General features: G+C 37.8%; 1 protein-coding gene across 1 annotated transcript in view; it reads right to left on the bottom strand.

The window, feature by feature from the left end:
- LOC145982069 (mutS protein homolog 5-like) overlaps positions 1-14,703 on the bottom strand; it is a 120,467-nt gene that overhangs the window by 79,083 nt on the left and 26,681 nt on the right. Inside the window, exons 5-7 of the mRNA XM_083115662.1 lie at positions 12,796-12,875; positions 12,340-12,482; positions 3,219-3,450 (exon numbers count right to left, since the gene is read on the bottom strand). Of these exons, the coding sequence (XP_082971788.1) occupies positions 3,219-3,450; positions 12,340-12,482; positions 12,796-12,875 (455 nt within the window). The remainder of the gene's footprint in view (positions 1-3,218; positions 3,451-12,339; positions 12,483-12,795; positions 12,876-14,703) is intronic.

Here is a 14,703-nt window from a genome sequence, read left to right as displayed (position 1 = left end):
AGGGGATGGGGCGATGCAGCCAATATAACAATATCACGTCACGTGCAAAATGTATAATCATGGCAAAAGTTGGTCTATGTGGGCCGGAACCAGTGATGGTATTATAGTGAGGCACGGGGGCGTGTGCCCCAGTTCACAGCCAAACGAGTGCACGAAAGAGCCAGATTTGGCTCCAAGAGAACTAAGTTGACAACACTGACTTGGAGGGAAAAGCCAGGTGGAGACTGTCTTGCATGCCATTAAGACATGGGAAGGTAAGTTAAGGTTAAAAAAGGTTAAAATGATAAAATATGATAAAAAGATAAAAGACAGGGCCGGGTCAGGCCCTGTCACTCCTTCCTACTTCATGTCTGGCTGTCAACCCTATCCAATATGAGGCAGCCATTTTATCGTCTTTTTATTTTTTTAACCTTAACTTACCTTCCCATGTCTTCATTCTTGACTCTTCTTGTATCTCCTGAGGAACCCACATGATGTGGTGAAAGCTAGAGAACACGGTGAGAACATGCCAAAACTAGTCCATTACACGAGGGACATTCCAAAAGTAAGTTTCATCATTTTTTTTCACAGGGAAGCTGTATTACAAAGTGAGAAAACACATTGTCATAACAAAAGACAATCTTTCCTGAATTGACGAGGGGAGGAGCGAGAGCAGAGGAGCGATGGCGCATGCGCAGAGTGCCGAAGAATAGAGATAAGCAGTAGACCAACATGCCCGAGCTCATTTGAGTGCAAACCAGTATGGCAGAAAGACGTGTGCTGGAAACGTGGTCACAAATGGAAGTGTGTGCTGTCGTGTGCTATGAATGGGCGCATGGGACTAGTGTTTAAGATATTCATCGTTGCCTACAGAGTGTCTATGGAGACGACGTTGAGTTGTTTTGTTCTTGGACGACAATGCAAGACCCCACACAGCAAGGTCACTGCAGAACACATTCGTCGTCCGGGATGGGAGAGATTGTATCACCCAGCCTACAGCCCCGATCTTGCCCCATCAGACTTCCACCTTTTTTCTGCGTTGACGTCAGCACTGTCAGGACGTCACTTCGGAAGCAAAGAAGAGGTGCAACAGGCCGTGAAGAACTTCCTTAAATCGCTGGGCAACAATTTTCACCAGGAGGGTTTCTTCAAATTGATTTCACGGTACGACAAATGTATCAATATAGATATAGTCGGTGGCGACTATGTGGAAAAATAGCCAAAAGATTGTATTTTGTTATGACATTGTATTCTTCCGTTTGTAATAAAGCTTCCCTGTGAAAAAAATGATGAAACTTACTTTCAGAACGTCCCTCGTACTTAGCGATTTATTTTTATTTTTGTAATTTCATGAAATTAACTGAAATGTATAGTTATTCCATTTTCTTATGAACTTTTACTCTCCTCATTCAAGGAAGAGCTTTGTTAAAGTTGATGTGTCAATATGGGACACATAATCACCACTCTATTGGTATTGGTTGATATTGGAGAATTTGGTGCAGTGGTACAACTTTATTTTACGGATTTTATATTTGACAGCAATTTTCTTTTTAACTCTGTCTGCAGCAAAAGGTCAAATCGACGTTTTGCAGCACATTATAATATACTGATAATGTGCAAATTGCTCACAATTGAATATCAACTAAAGGTTAAAAATAAAAATCAGTAACTTACGTGTGTGAGCATGAAATTGGTCAAACAACGTTTCGAAGGTTGATGTGATGTTTTCGGACACCTGACATGGTGCCTCGTCGAGATAGTGTTGGTTGAGGATTTAGGTCAAAAGGTATGGAAAAGACACTTACTAAAAAGATGATGTAAAATATACATACTTAAAACTGCGCAATACTCTATCAGGGTTCCTACACAAAATCATGCAATTTTTTCCAGAACATTTCCAGGACTTTTCAAGGATTTTCTACAATTGCTCCAGGACAAGTGTAGAAAGTAAGCATGGCAAAATACACATCATTACATATTTTCTTTTATTAAAAAAAAGTTTTACATTTTCTTGATGCAGGCTCCCAACACCCCTTTCTACACCTTTCATTTCTTAGTATAATGAAGGTTATTTAATTTTTACAATAATACAGAAAAAAATACAAAGGTAGAAAAAATAAACACAAGTATATATAAGTTTATAAAAAAAATACCATCTTGTATTACAAATAAACAAGAATAACATCTTTAGAAAACTTGGAATATTTAGGATAGCAAACCCTTTTTTTTAACCATTATTTTTATCATCATATTTTCTACCTCTGAGCGATACAAAATAATACAAAAACGTGGGGCATTATACTTCAATCACAAAAATAAAACTTAGCACAAAACTATGACTACAGTACACAGTAATGTGACATAAGTAAATAAACCACTGTCATGACACTGACCTGTTTTAATTGAAAACTTATTTTAATTCATACAAATAAAATGGGACAAAGGAATTTCCAGGACAACCTCCAAAATTCCAGGTACTGCTGGGAAAAATGTGAAATTTCATAACATTTCCAGGCCTGGAAGGAATATTTTCAAATTCCAGGTTTTCCAGGATGCGTAGGAACCCTGTCTATTAAAACAAAAGAACGTTCAAAGTTGTTGAAGGCAAACTGCTGATCGGTGCTCGGGGTGGGCGAATGTACGGTGTCAGCTCGTGCTTGGAGAAGGAAAACTCCTCCTCTCCAGCCTTTCCCCAACTGGGGCTCATGAGTCACCAGTCCAAGGTGAATTCTACTTGTTACCCCCGAGGTTAGGAAAGCCACCGAGGTGGAAGTAGATTTCACCTTGGACTGGTGACTCACGAGCCCCAGTTGGGGAAAGGCCGGAGAGGAGTAGTTTTCCTTCTCCAAGCACGAGCTGACACCGTACATTCACTCACCCCAAGCACCGATCAGCAGTTTGCCTTCAGCAACTTTGAACGTTCTTTTGTTTTAATAGAGTATTGCACGGTTTTAAGTATGTATATTTTACATCATATTTTTAGTAAGTGTCTTTTCCATACCTTTTGACCTAAATCCTCAACCAACACTATCTCGACGAGGCACCATGTCAGGTGTCCAAAAACATCACATCAACCTGAAGAAGTAGGTAGTATAACCTTCGAAACGTTGTTTGACCAATTTCATGCTCGCACACGCAAGTTACTGATTTTTATTCTTTTCACCTTTAGTTGATAAGCACATAATATTTTGCTTTAGAAATGTGATTAAGAAAATGTTTAAATATTAACAAAAACTCACAGAGACAGGTTCTTTATCTCCAGGATAGGTACTACTTTCTCTGATAGGAGAAGATTGGTTTCTGTCCAGTATTTGTCCAAGTACTTGAGCAACATTCCCAATGACAGTACGAGTGATTCTAAATTGAAATCAACTAAGCAGTGAACAAAGTTTGTGTGTTCACTTTCTGTGAAGTCTCTCGGCTCGGTCGCTAAGTGGAGATTTAGAATTCTCCTCTTGCAACTTTCCAATCCTGAAATGTAAATATAAAAAATTAGGTCACAATAAAATAAGAATCATTATTACTAGGGGCATTGAATTTTCGCGATGCGCGAAATGTGAAAAAAATATGCAATTTTGAACATTCTGCCTGTAACTACACCCCCAATGATGAAATATAAACGAGTTTTATTCGCGAAGTAATGTGAAATGTGTGCTTTTCCACGAAATGAACGCTTTTTCACGAAATGAATGCTTTTTCGTGAAATAACTGTGAAATATCATCAAATTAAGTAGAAAACATGCAAAAACCGGCAATCGAGGTTGTGCGCGAAACTGTCGATTTGTATCGAAACGTTTGCCTAATGTTTCCTACCACTTGCAGCTGAAGAACGTTTTATCTTCGATCACATCAGGAAGACACTGAAAATTGGGATTTCCCATGCACACAATTTCAGTTTGAAAACTTCGCTCCCTGTCAAGCTGCATTCCTTTTTTCCCCCGAATGTCGACTCAACTTCCAGTTTCATTGAACTTGCTAGCTGTAGCAGCGATACGATTAGTCTGTTCCCGCACATCAAGGAAACAATGGTGTCATTTGTGTTCAGTCATGAATGAATTTTGTTTATCGTCATGTGATTTTCAACATGTGTTTGTGTATGTGCAGTAGTGATTATTTTATTTGTTGGACAGCAAGGATATACTTTAAATACATACAATGAATAAATCACTTTAGATATGCAATTTAGAAATGAAGTGATTTTGTGTTGATGTTTTCTTTTTGGTTGGACAGCTAAGTACTTGTGTATGTGTACAGTATATAAAAATGAAGTAGTTTATCAATTTATAGCTCTTTTGTATGTTGTTTCCTCTCATAATGAAATAGTGTGTGCAATTCTTTTTTCACCGCTGGTATATACCGCTGATCTAACATTTTATTTACCGCTCTCCTCAGTTTTTATTTACCATAAATTTGTCTCACTAATTATTACATAATAAATATTAAAACTTTATTATTTAAACAGCGTTGATTGATTTGGTAATCTTACTTCGCTTTTCTGCCACATATGCCTAATGGTGAAGATGAGGATGAGTGATAGTATGATGAAATTGATGAAGGCACACACACAAAGAACATTAATGGCCAGGCTGGGATTCGAACCCGGGCGATTAGCCATGCATTATTTGAAACTCCTTCCCCATGGACAATTGTGTGAACAAATAAATCATTCCGAAGAAGTGTCATGTCCACATAACTATTGCTCATTATACGTTACGTGAAGGAAGTAAAATATTTTTCTGTTATATTTGAATGTATGTCACACATGAGTTCCCATCATCATTTGGTGTTTAATCCTCCAAACAGGTTGGCATGGAAGTCGAGTTCCTTCATTCCTTTCTATCTTACAATTCCTGTCCTCTTCTTTTCATTCATTTTCACAGGGGTATATGCTATGTTTCATGAAACGAAAAGTGGCTTTAGATTAAGTAAAAAATACAACTCTTACTTATTCATGTTACAATACCGATGATGATGATCTAACCATAATCACATACATACTTACTCCTTGGCTGCTACAGCCGCTGAAGGGCCTTGGCCTTTCTCACAATGATAGCACATTCTCTTCTACAAGGGGCATTCAATATAGGGTTATTTGAAATGATGGATACACTTTCATTCATGTATATTTCCTTGAATATACATTACATATTAATAATATACATACAAGAGAGAGAGGAAAGTCTAAAGTTTACAATCTTACAATAGAGGTTACAGATGTTCAATATGGCAGCCGCCTGCTGCTTGGCAAACATCTAACCGGTAGCCGAACTCATTTCACACATGAAGAAGCATCTCTTGTGTAACCGAGTTCACTGCAGCTGTGTTATGGTACTGCAGGTTGCCCAGAGTTTGTGGTAGAGGTGATACGTACACAGCTTGTTTGACATACCCCCACAGGAAAAAGTCACATGGTGTGAGATCAGGAGATCTCGGGGGGCCACGACAGAAGAGCCAGGTCTTCATTTCCTATGCGACCTATCCATCGGTGAGGAAGGGCTTCATTGAGAAACTGCATCTCAAAACTCGCCATACAGTTGCTTGAGGTATTCCAAGTTCTCTGCTAGCTGCATTAGTTGACTTTCTAGGACTGCGCACAAAACTGCCTTCAATTCGTCTCACATCCTCCTCTGACACACGCGGTCAGCCCGTGGTTTTTCCTTTACAGAGACATCCAGTTTGATGACATTGGTTAAACCAACAGTATATGCTCCTCCTAATTGGTGGTTCTATGCCGAATCGAAGACGGAATGCTCGCTGCACTGCTGTTGCTGATTCAGTTTTGCCGAACTCAAGAACGCAGAAAACCTTCTGCTGCCCGGCGGCCATCTTACTCGGAACTGAACTGAAGAGTCCTTGGTGGCACGAGCATGCGCACTCGAGTGGTTGGTTATGCAACTGCGCTCTAGCGATAGTATTCAAAACTTTAGACCTTCCACTCTCTCTTGTATGTATATTATTCATATTCAATGTATATTCAAGGAAATACACCGTGTCCCAAAAGTCCGGTAACACTTTTATTAATTCATTATACAAAAACTACAAGTGATATAGCTTTCGTGTATATGTCATATGAAAGAGTATCTCAAATGGTTTTTTTTAATGTATGAGTTCACAATGCCTCGATATGGGAACCATGTGTAATACAACATATGTCTACACGGTAATCAAATTCTTGCCATACTCTTTGGAGCATATCTCTGGCAAGAATTTGATTACCGTGTAGACATATGTTGTATTACACATGGTTCCCATATCGAGGCATTGTGAACTCATACATTAAAAAAAACCATTTGAGATACTCTTTCATATGACATATACACGAAAGCTATATCACTTGTAGTTTTTGTATAATGAATTAATAAAACTGTTACCGGACTTTTGGGACACGGTGTATATATGAATGAAAGTGTATCCATCATTTTGAATAACCCTATATAACCAGAATTTTGCAATAAAATCTCCTGTAAAAGGTCCACAATCACAAAACTTGATACGCTTGTTCTAGGAAGTACCCTTGTATTAACCACGGAAGCCCAGTAGCGTATGACACAAAATCAACAACGCAGGGTTAACTGCAGATGCCCCGTAGATTGGCATCATGGTGCCTGTGCACGGAAGCAGAGATGAGAGCAGTGATAATTTTTTTGCATTTTGAGGGTGTAAACCAGGCTGAAATTTATTGACAAATGACTATAATTTATGGTGATAAGTGTTTGGCTAAATGCAAGTGTACGAGTGGGTGAATAATTTTAAACGTAGTGTGACAAGTGTGGAAGACAAACCACGTGTTGGCCGATCAGTCACGGTTATGACTGAAGGCGTGCGGAACACCGTTCAAGCAGTTATTTGTGAAGATCGCCACATTACCACAGCTGAGATAGCAAGAGCAATGGATATTAGTGTTGGATCAGTACACAAGATCATCCACAACATGCTGACGTCATCTGATGCAAGGTTTGAAAAACAGACGTTTGGATGCCTGTCAACACCTTCTGGAACGCTATAGAGCTGAGGACGACGACTTCATTGGTTGGATAATTACTGGGGATCAGAGGTACCCACGGGGAAGTTTCATGATGCGCCTGTGTCATGGGAATTCTTGGGAGGAACAAAATTTTATACCAATTCTATATATATCTTCACACAAAAATGGGAGGGGGGATTGTATCGTTTGATTAACTTATTATTGATTTTTAGTTTTGGTTATTATTTACAGTTTTTCTACCTACCTATGGGTGATCGCAGCGATAGGGTTGCAATGAAACACCACCTCTTATGCCTTTAGAATCAGTTTGGATGGAGGTGGGGTGGTATTCGCATTAATACAAGGTTAGTCGAGCAGACACACTGTGCAGAATAATGTTGACTAACAATGGCAGTGAGCTTAAAGTATCTAAAGTAAACATATATTGCTTAAATATGTCTGTATTATAAAGTGACGCAACCACAGGGGGGGGGGGGGCAGGGGGTCATTGCCCCCCCCCCAACCTTCGACGGAAGTTAATTCTAGGGTAGCAAGGGGGGACAAACATTGACCGCCAACAAGGGCACCTGCAAAGAGGGGGGGTACAGAGGAGCAATTACCCCTTCGATTTCAAATTTTATGCAAATAAAAATTCGTTTTGTAAAATTTTCTTGCTTGCTTCGCTCGCATTATCTGCTTTTCTCGTTTTCGTCAAGTTCAGAGCTGTAGTTAGGGGCGGCGGGAGTCGGCCATTGATGCCGAATGATCTAAAAAAAATTATAAAAGAGAGAATGCCATGGCGTCCAGTGAAATTATTTGCACCCTATTAAATCAATATTGTTTTCAATAGCAAAAATTGGATCTAAAAATTTTCTTGTTCGCTTCGCTCACATCCTGCTTGTTTTCTGTAATGTATTTAAATAATATGTGTTGTATATTTGTATTGAATAAGCTTTGAATATGTACACAATTTAGTGTTAGCTTGTTGCATATGTATTTTCTATTTTATGTCGCTCAAACATATGTTGTACGTACATGAAAGTTACAAGCATATCTTCAGAATGCATTTATCATTCATTTTCTGCCATCCAAAAATACAGTTTGTATGCTTGCGTAATTTATGAGGATAATACTGGTAGTAGTAGTGGTAGTAATAATAATAATAATAATAATAATAATAAAGCCATTATTAATGTTGTTATTATCATTGGTACGTTTATCCTGGTACTAGCCTTAGCCTCCCCCAGACAAAAATTCGCTGTTGCACCTCTGGTACAGTAAACCCTCGTTAACACAAACTCACTTAAGACGAACACTCGGTTAACATGAACAAAATGTTGGTCCCAGCAGGGATGTATTATATCTTACAGAAAGTTTTATCGGTTAACGCGAATTTTGGTTACCATGAATTACGAATTTTTTTAGTCTGTTGCATCATTAGATCTCATTTAACACGAGCTTTCAAAGTTTTTCATAATTTTTTTCTGTTGTTCCTCTACTAGGTATGTAAGAAATTGCTCAACAGTCTCTATCATCTTGTCAACAATCAACTTATACAGTATTGTAACAAACAGATTCAGATCAACAATGTGTTTTTCTGTTCTTTAAAATATAGCCAGTACGAGTAACATCAAGATTAAAACTTGGATGCAATTGCTCGATAATCGCGATCATTGCGTCAACAATGAGCTTATATGTATTTAACCAACGAATTCAGTTGTGTGTTACGTATTGTAAATGGTTAATGTGTAGAAAGAACTGTATTGCAACAATAAAATTTGAGTCCCCGGTTAGCACGATTTTTTTAACACGAACTCTTGATTTTTCGGTCCCTTGGGATTCGTGTTAACGAGGCTTTACTGTATTATATTTTTCCACAAATTTTGTCTGACAAAAATCTTTTGAGTAATTAATTAGAGGGGGGAAATGTCCTACCTTTTGGGGGGGAGTGCATCATGGGTCTTGGGGGGGGGGGGAAATGGGCACACCTGCTGGGGATGAGTCTTGGATCCATTTCTTTCGCCCTGAATGCAAGAGAACCAGCAGGGAATACTGTCATCCATCCTCTCCTAGGCCCAAGAAAGCAAGTTCGCAGCCATGTGCTGGAAAAGTTATGTTGACTGTGTTTTGGGACAGGAATGGTGTCATTCTTGAAAATTATCTTACCAACGGTATGACAGTGAACAGTGAATCATATTGTGCTTTACTGCAGGATCGTTTGAAGCCAGCAATAGAACGAAAACGTCCTGGACTTGTCTCGAAAAGAATTTGCTTGCAACACGACAATGCCCGTCCACATACTGCTGCTGCGACTGTTCAAACCATTGAGAACTTACATATGGAAGTTATAGCACACCCCCCTTATTCACTGGACTTAGCACCCAGATATTATTGGCTCTTTGAACCTCTCAAGGAGGCTCTTTCCGGGAAACACTTTGCATTTGATCAAGAAGTTCAAAAGGCGACACATTCCTGGTTGACAGGTCAACCAAAATATTTTTGTATTTTTTTTTACTCACTGGTGATTAACTACTCAGTTAATCAGGACTCGGTTAATTGCGAGCCTACTGTACTATGAAATCTCTAATCATCTTTAGCCAAACTTCAAAGAAGAAAAAAATTAAAATATACTTTTCAGATAATAGGTCTTGGTTCCCAATTGCTATGGATTCCTGTGGCATGGTCTACACTCTGTCCTGAGAATATCCATAGTAAGTGAACGAAAACAAGTCCTCTGCACAAGTAGTACTCCACAGAGCTTGACCAATGAATGCGTGAGAGGGGAAAACGTGGCTGTTTGCCAGCTGTTTGCTCTTCTTAAAATTAATATTAACGCATACTTAATGTACATTTCTAATTACAAAAATTATAATGGCTTCTGAAGACAGGTAAATTTAACTTTTTATAGCATAAAATTGGTTTCCAACCTTACAATGATGAACCCCTGATGAACAAAAAGGCGTGTATAGGATTGAATGCAATTGCGGGATGGAATATATTGGACAAACCGGCCGGAACATGCGTATTAGATGGGGCGAACATGCTAAGAACATCAAAGAAAGGGATCCGAAAACGGGGCTTGCAGAGCATATAATAAACAGTGGACATAGAATAATAAAAAGAGAGGTTATCAAAAGAAGTAATAGTATATTGGAGAGGAACGTATACGAAACGGCATTCATATGCGCGGGACACAGAAATAAACTGAACCGGGACGAGGGCAATTTAGATGACGTATGGATTAGCTTTTTTAAAAAGTGGGACAATTTGAATAATGAAAGGGCCCCGATGGGGTTCCATGTCACATCGGAGGTAAGGAAAGCAGCCGAGGTGGAACGGGAATTCTCCTTGGATTGGTGACGAGGGGAAGAAAAAGAGAGGGGAGGGATCTCTCGTGGGAGGGGAAGTACCACTTCGCTGCGCGGCGCCATCTGCCCAAACGCTTCACCTTGACAGGGAGTTTAGGCTCTCAACGGCCACTCCAGTTTACCGTAGCGGTGGTTTTAACATGTTTTATTGTGAGTTTTAAGGGGTTTTTAGCAAAGTGGTTTTAATTCTGTATAGGTCAAGCACTATGAAGTGTTTTTAACCCAAACCTTTCACCCAGTATCCTTACATGACACTTCTCTGACGTGGCTTGATATTCCGAGCCGAAAACGACAACCTGAGGAAGGAAGCAGTAAAGCTTCTGAAACGTCGTTCACATAAGAATACATACTCACTTGCGTAAGTAGACTAATTTGAATACTCTAACATATTTTTGTTTATTTTTCCTAAACCACCATGTATCGAACCCGGAACCCCTTAGTTTAAAGGAAACTACGTAACCACTGCGCCAACAAGGAGTACCCAAACTTAAAATCATGAAAATAGGTAGATTGAAATTTTATTTTTATTCTCGTATATAGGACTACATAATTTTTCACAATATGGGCCTCTTATTTATGCAAATAAGAATGAAATTCTTGAAATCCTTTCCTTGCTGACAGTGTACATTTCCATGTTTTAATTATGAGGTATAAATTTTAAATCACAGAGTCACATCACTTCAACCTGCCACCCCAAATGAGTTAAAAAAACAAAAACACCCCCACCAGCAAATTTTTGTCCATTCGAACACTATGATATTGTGCGATAGCGCAGGTTCTTAACCCAGTATACGCCACTGCTTCATACTTCTGTTTGTAACAAGATTGTGAGTCATTGCAGCACACAATATTGCAATTTTTAAGTTTACTAAGGAGTATATATGATGTAACTCTACATATTACACTCCACAAAAATGAAAAGTTAACAAGTGCTAATGTGCACCTCCGCCACATCCCACCCACAGGACTATGAACGGCTTCAAACAAAACTCCATCGTTTTCAGTCTGTAAGTAGAGGTCTGTGATTTCTGCTGTTACCCCTATTTTGACATTGAACAAGTCCAGTTGGCACATGTGCACTTCTGTCCATGGTTTCAGCTAATACAGGGTTCCTACACAAAATCATGTAAATTTTTCCCAGAACATTTCCAGGACTTTTCAAGGATCTTCTACAATTGCTCCAGGACAAGTGTAGAAAGTAAGCATGGCAAAATACACATTATTATATATTTTCTTTTAATAAAAAAAAAAGTTCTAAATTTTTTTAATGCAGGCTCCCAACTCCCCTACACCTGCTCCTTTCCACACCTTTCATTTCTTAGTATAATGAAGGTTATTTAATTTTTCCAATACAGATAAAATACAAAGGTAGAAAAAATAAACACAAGTGTATATATAAGTTTATAAAAAATTACCATCTTGTATTACAAATAAACAAGAATAATATCCTTAGAAAACTTGGAATATTTAGGATAGCAAACCCTTCTTTTTAACCATTATTATTATCATCATATTTTCTACCTCAGAGTGATACAAAATAATACAAAAACGCGGGGCATTATACATTATACTTCAATCACAAAAATAAAACTTATCACAAAACTATGACTACAGTACACAGCAACGTGGCATAAGTAAATAAACCACTATCACGACACTGGCCTGTGTTAAATGAATACTTATTGTAATTCATACAAATAAAACGGGCCAAAGGAATTTCCAGGACAATCTCCAAAATTCCAGGTACAGCTTAGAAAAATGTGAAATTTCATAACATTTCCATGCCTGGAAGGAATATTTTAAAATTCCAGGTTTTCCAGGATGCGTAGGAACCCTGTAATATGTGCAGCCGGACTGTACATATTATCTACAAATATGTTCTAGTTTTGTTCTTCTATTAATTTTTGTGGCCACTATCCATCTTCTTTATTATCAGAGCAACAAACAGATTTGTCAATATGTAAAAATGTGTTACACATTTTATTGAAAACTATTTTCTTTCCCCTACAAGATACTGAATTGACTTACTGTATTCTGGTCCTTTTAAAAGCTGCAACTTTCTGTACTGAGCATCACTAACACTTCCATCATCTTCAGAATTTTGACCAACAGTAAGGTTTCTTAATGCAGTAACAAATTTCTGAGGCATTCCAGAGGTGGATATTACAAGACTATAAGGGAAGGTATTTAATAATATCAATTCATATTACAAATCAAAAGAAACATTTAAAAAAGCACAGATTCTAGAGTTGTATAAAAGTCCACTTTATCAAACAAAACATGGCAAGAATATTAATTGTAGATAATTATTCTGAACTTTCGACACCAACAGGTAAAGAAAGCAAAGAAAAGAGGAGGACATTACTCATAGAAACACTGATACAGACAAATTAATTCAAAATAGGTCGAAATGGCATGGAATGACCTGTTTATATTAAACATTGAAAATAAAATGTCCAACCTAAATGATTAAGTTCTCATTACCTAGGTTGAACCTTCATGAAGAGACTTCGAAGCATATGGAATTCAGGATTAACATCCACAATATCAGCCAACACAAATAACTGTAAAAGAGATATTCACAATTAATAAATGTTAGGTGGGAGAACAGCATGTGCTGAACCTTACCCATTGGATAAGGATATTATTATTATTACAAGGAACGGATTTATATGTAGTAAATATATGTTAAATATGTAAATACATATACCAAAATATGGAGTTAAAAATGGAGTTACTTTTTTAATAATATGACACTACAAGAGTTACATAAAATACAATATGTTTACATTGACATTAATTATAAAACAACACAAAATATGTTTTAATTTTCTGTTTCCATAAGAATGAATAACAAATTTTGTTGTGTGTTTGAACATGAATATCCTTCTGTTATCTTTTAAAATGGATTTACATAGACTAAAACTGCATTCAATATCGCAAGAAGTAATGGGAGTGTATTTCAAATTTGTTAGTTATTTGCACGAAATACACCCAACTCTTTCAGTCACATGGGGACATGTAGTTATTACATGAATATGGAGGATATGTTGAGATATGTTCCACAATAACCTCTGCTGAGGCATGGAAATAGTAAGTAAAAATAACTAAAATATGAGCCAAAACCTAATACATACACAAATATGGAAAATAAAAACTGAATTTTTTGAGTCTACATGCCATGATGTGGAAAGATAATACAAAATATAATTGATTTCAGCTTCTTAAATAAATATGTAGGGACATTGAATTTTCGCGATGCGCGAAATCGCGAAATGTGAAAAAAAGATGCAATTTTGAACATTCTGCACGTAACTACACCCCCAATGATGAAATAAGCATGAGTTTTATTCGCAAAGTAATGCGAAATGTGTGCTTTTCCACGAAATGAACGTCTTTTCGCGAAATAACCGTGAAATATCATCAAATTACTGTAAGTCGAAAACACGCAAAAACCTGCAATCAAGGTTGCGCGCGCAAACTGTCGATTTGTAACGAAACGTTTGCCTAAAGTTTCCTACCACTAGCAGCTGAAGAACGTTTTATCTTCGATCACATCAGGAAGATGCTGAAAATTGGGATTTCCCATGCACATAATCTCAGTTCGAAAAGTTCGTTCCGTGTCAAGCTGCATTCCTTTCTTCCCCCGAATGTCTACTCAACTTCCAGTTTCATTGAACTTGCTAGCTGTAGCAGCGATAAGATTAGTCTGTTCCCGCACATCAAGGGAAACAATGGTGTTACTGGTGTTCAGTCATGAATTAATTTTGTTTATCATCATGTGATTTTCAACATGTGTTTGTGTATGTGCAGTAGTGATTATTTTATTTGTTGGACAGCAAGGATATCCTTCAAATACATACCATGAATAAATCACTTGAGATATGCAATTTAGAAATGAAGTGATTTTGTGTTGATGTTTTCTTTTTGGTTGGACAGCTAAGTACTTGTGCATGTGTACAGCATATAAAAATGAAGTAGTTTATCAATTTATAGCTCTTTTGTATGTTGTTTCCTCTCATAATGAAAAAAAAAGTAAAGTAAAGTGCTCCCCTGTGCATAGCACCACGCCATGAAGGCGTATAGGGGGTGTGGGGGTAACGCCCCACACTTTCTTGATCCGGTCGTGATTGGGGGTGATGTGATGAGCATCACGCCCCTGACCACCTTTACCCCCCAGGGTTTCCCCCAGGTACCCATGTTATTCGACGCTGGTGTGTGCAATTTTTTTTTTTTTCACCGCTGGTATATACCGCTGATCTAACATTTTATTTACCGCTCTCCTCAGTTTTTATTTACCATAAATTTGTGTCCCTATAAATATGTATTTACATACGAGGTGTGGCTAGAAAAAAACGGATTGATGTTGCTGTTGACGAACAGCAAGCGCGT

Source organism: Lepisma saccharinum, chromosome 30 (genome assembly GCF_977018435.1).
Source record: "Lepisma saccharinum chromosome 30, izLepSacc3.1, whole genome shotgun sequence".
NCBI lineage: Eukaryota > Metazoa > Arthropoda > Insecta > Zygentoma > Lepismatidae > Lepisma > Lepisma saccharinum.
Note: the sequence above shows the minus strand (reverse complement) of the source record. Positions and strands in the feature narration are given on the sequence as shown.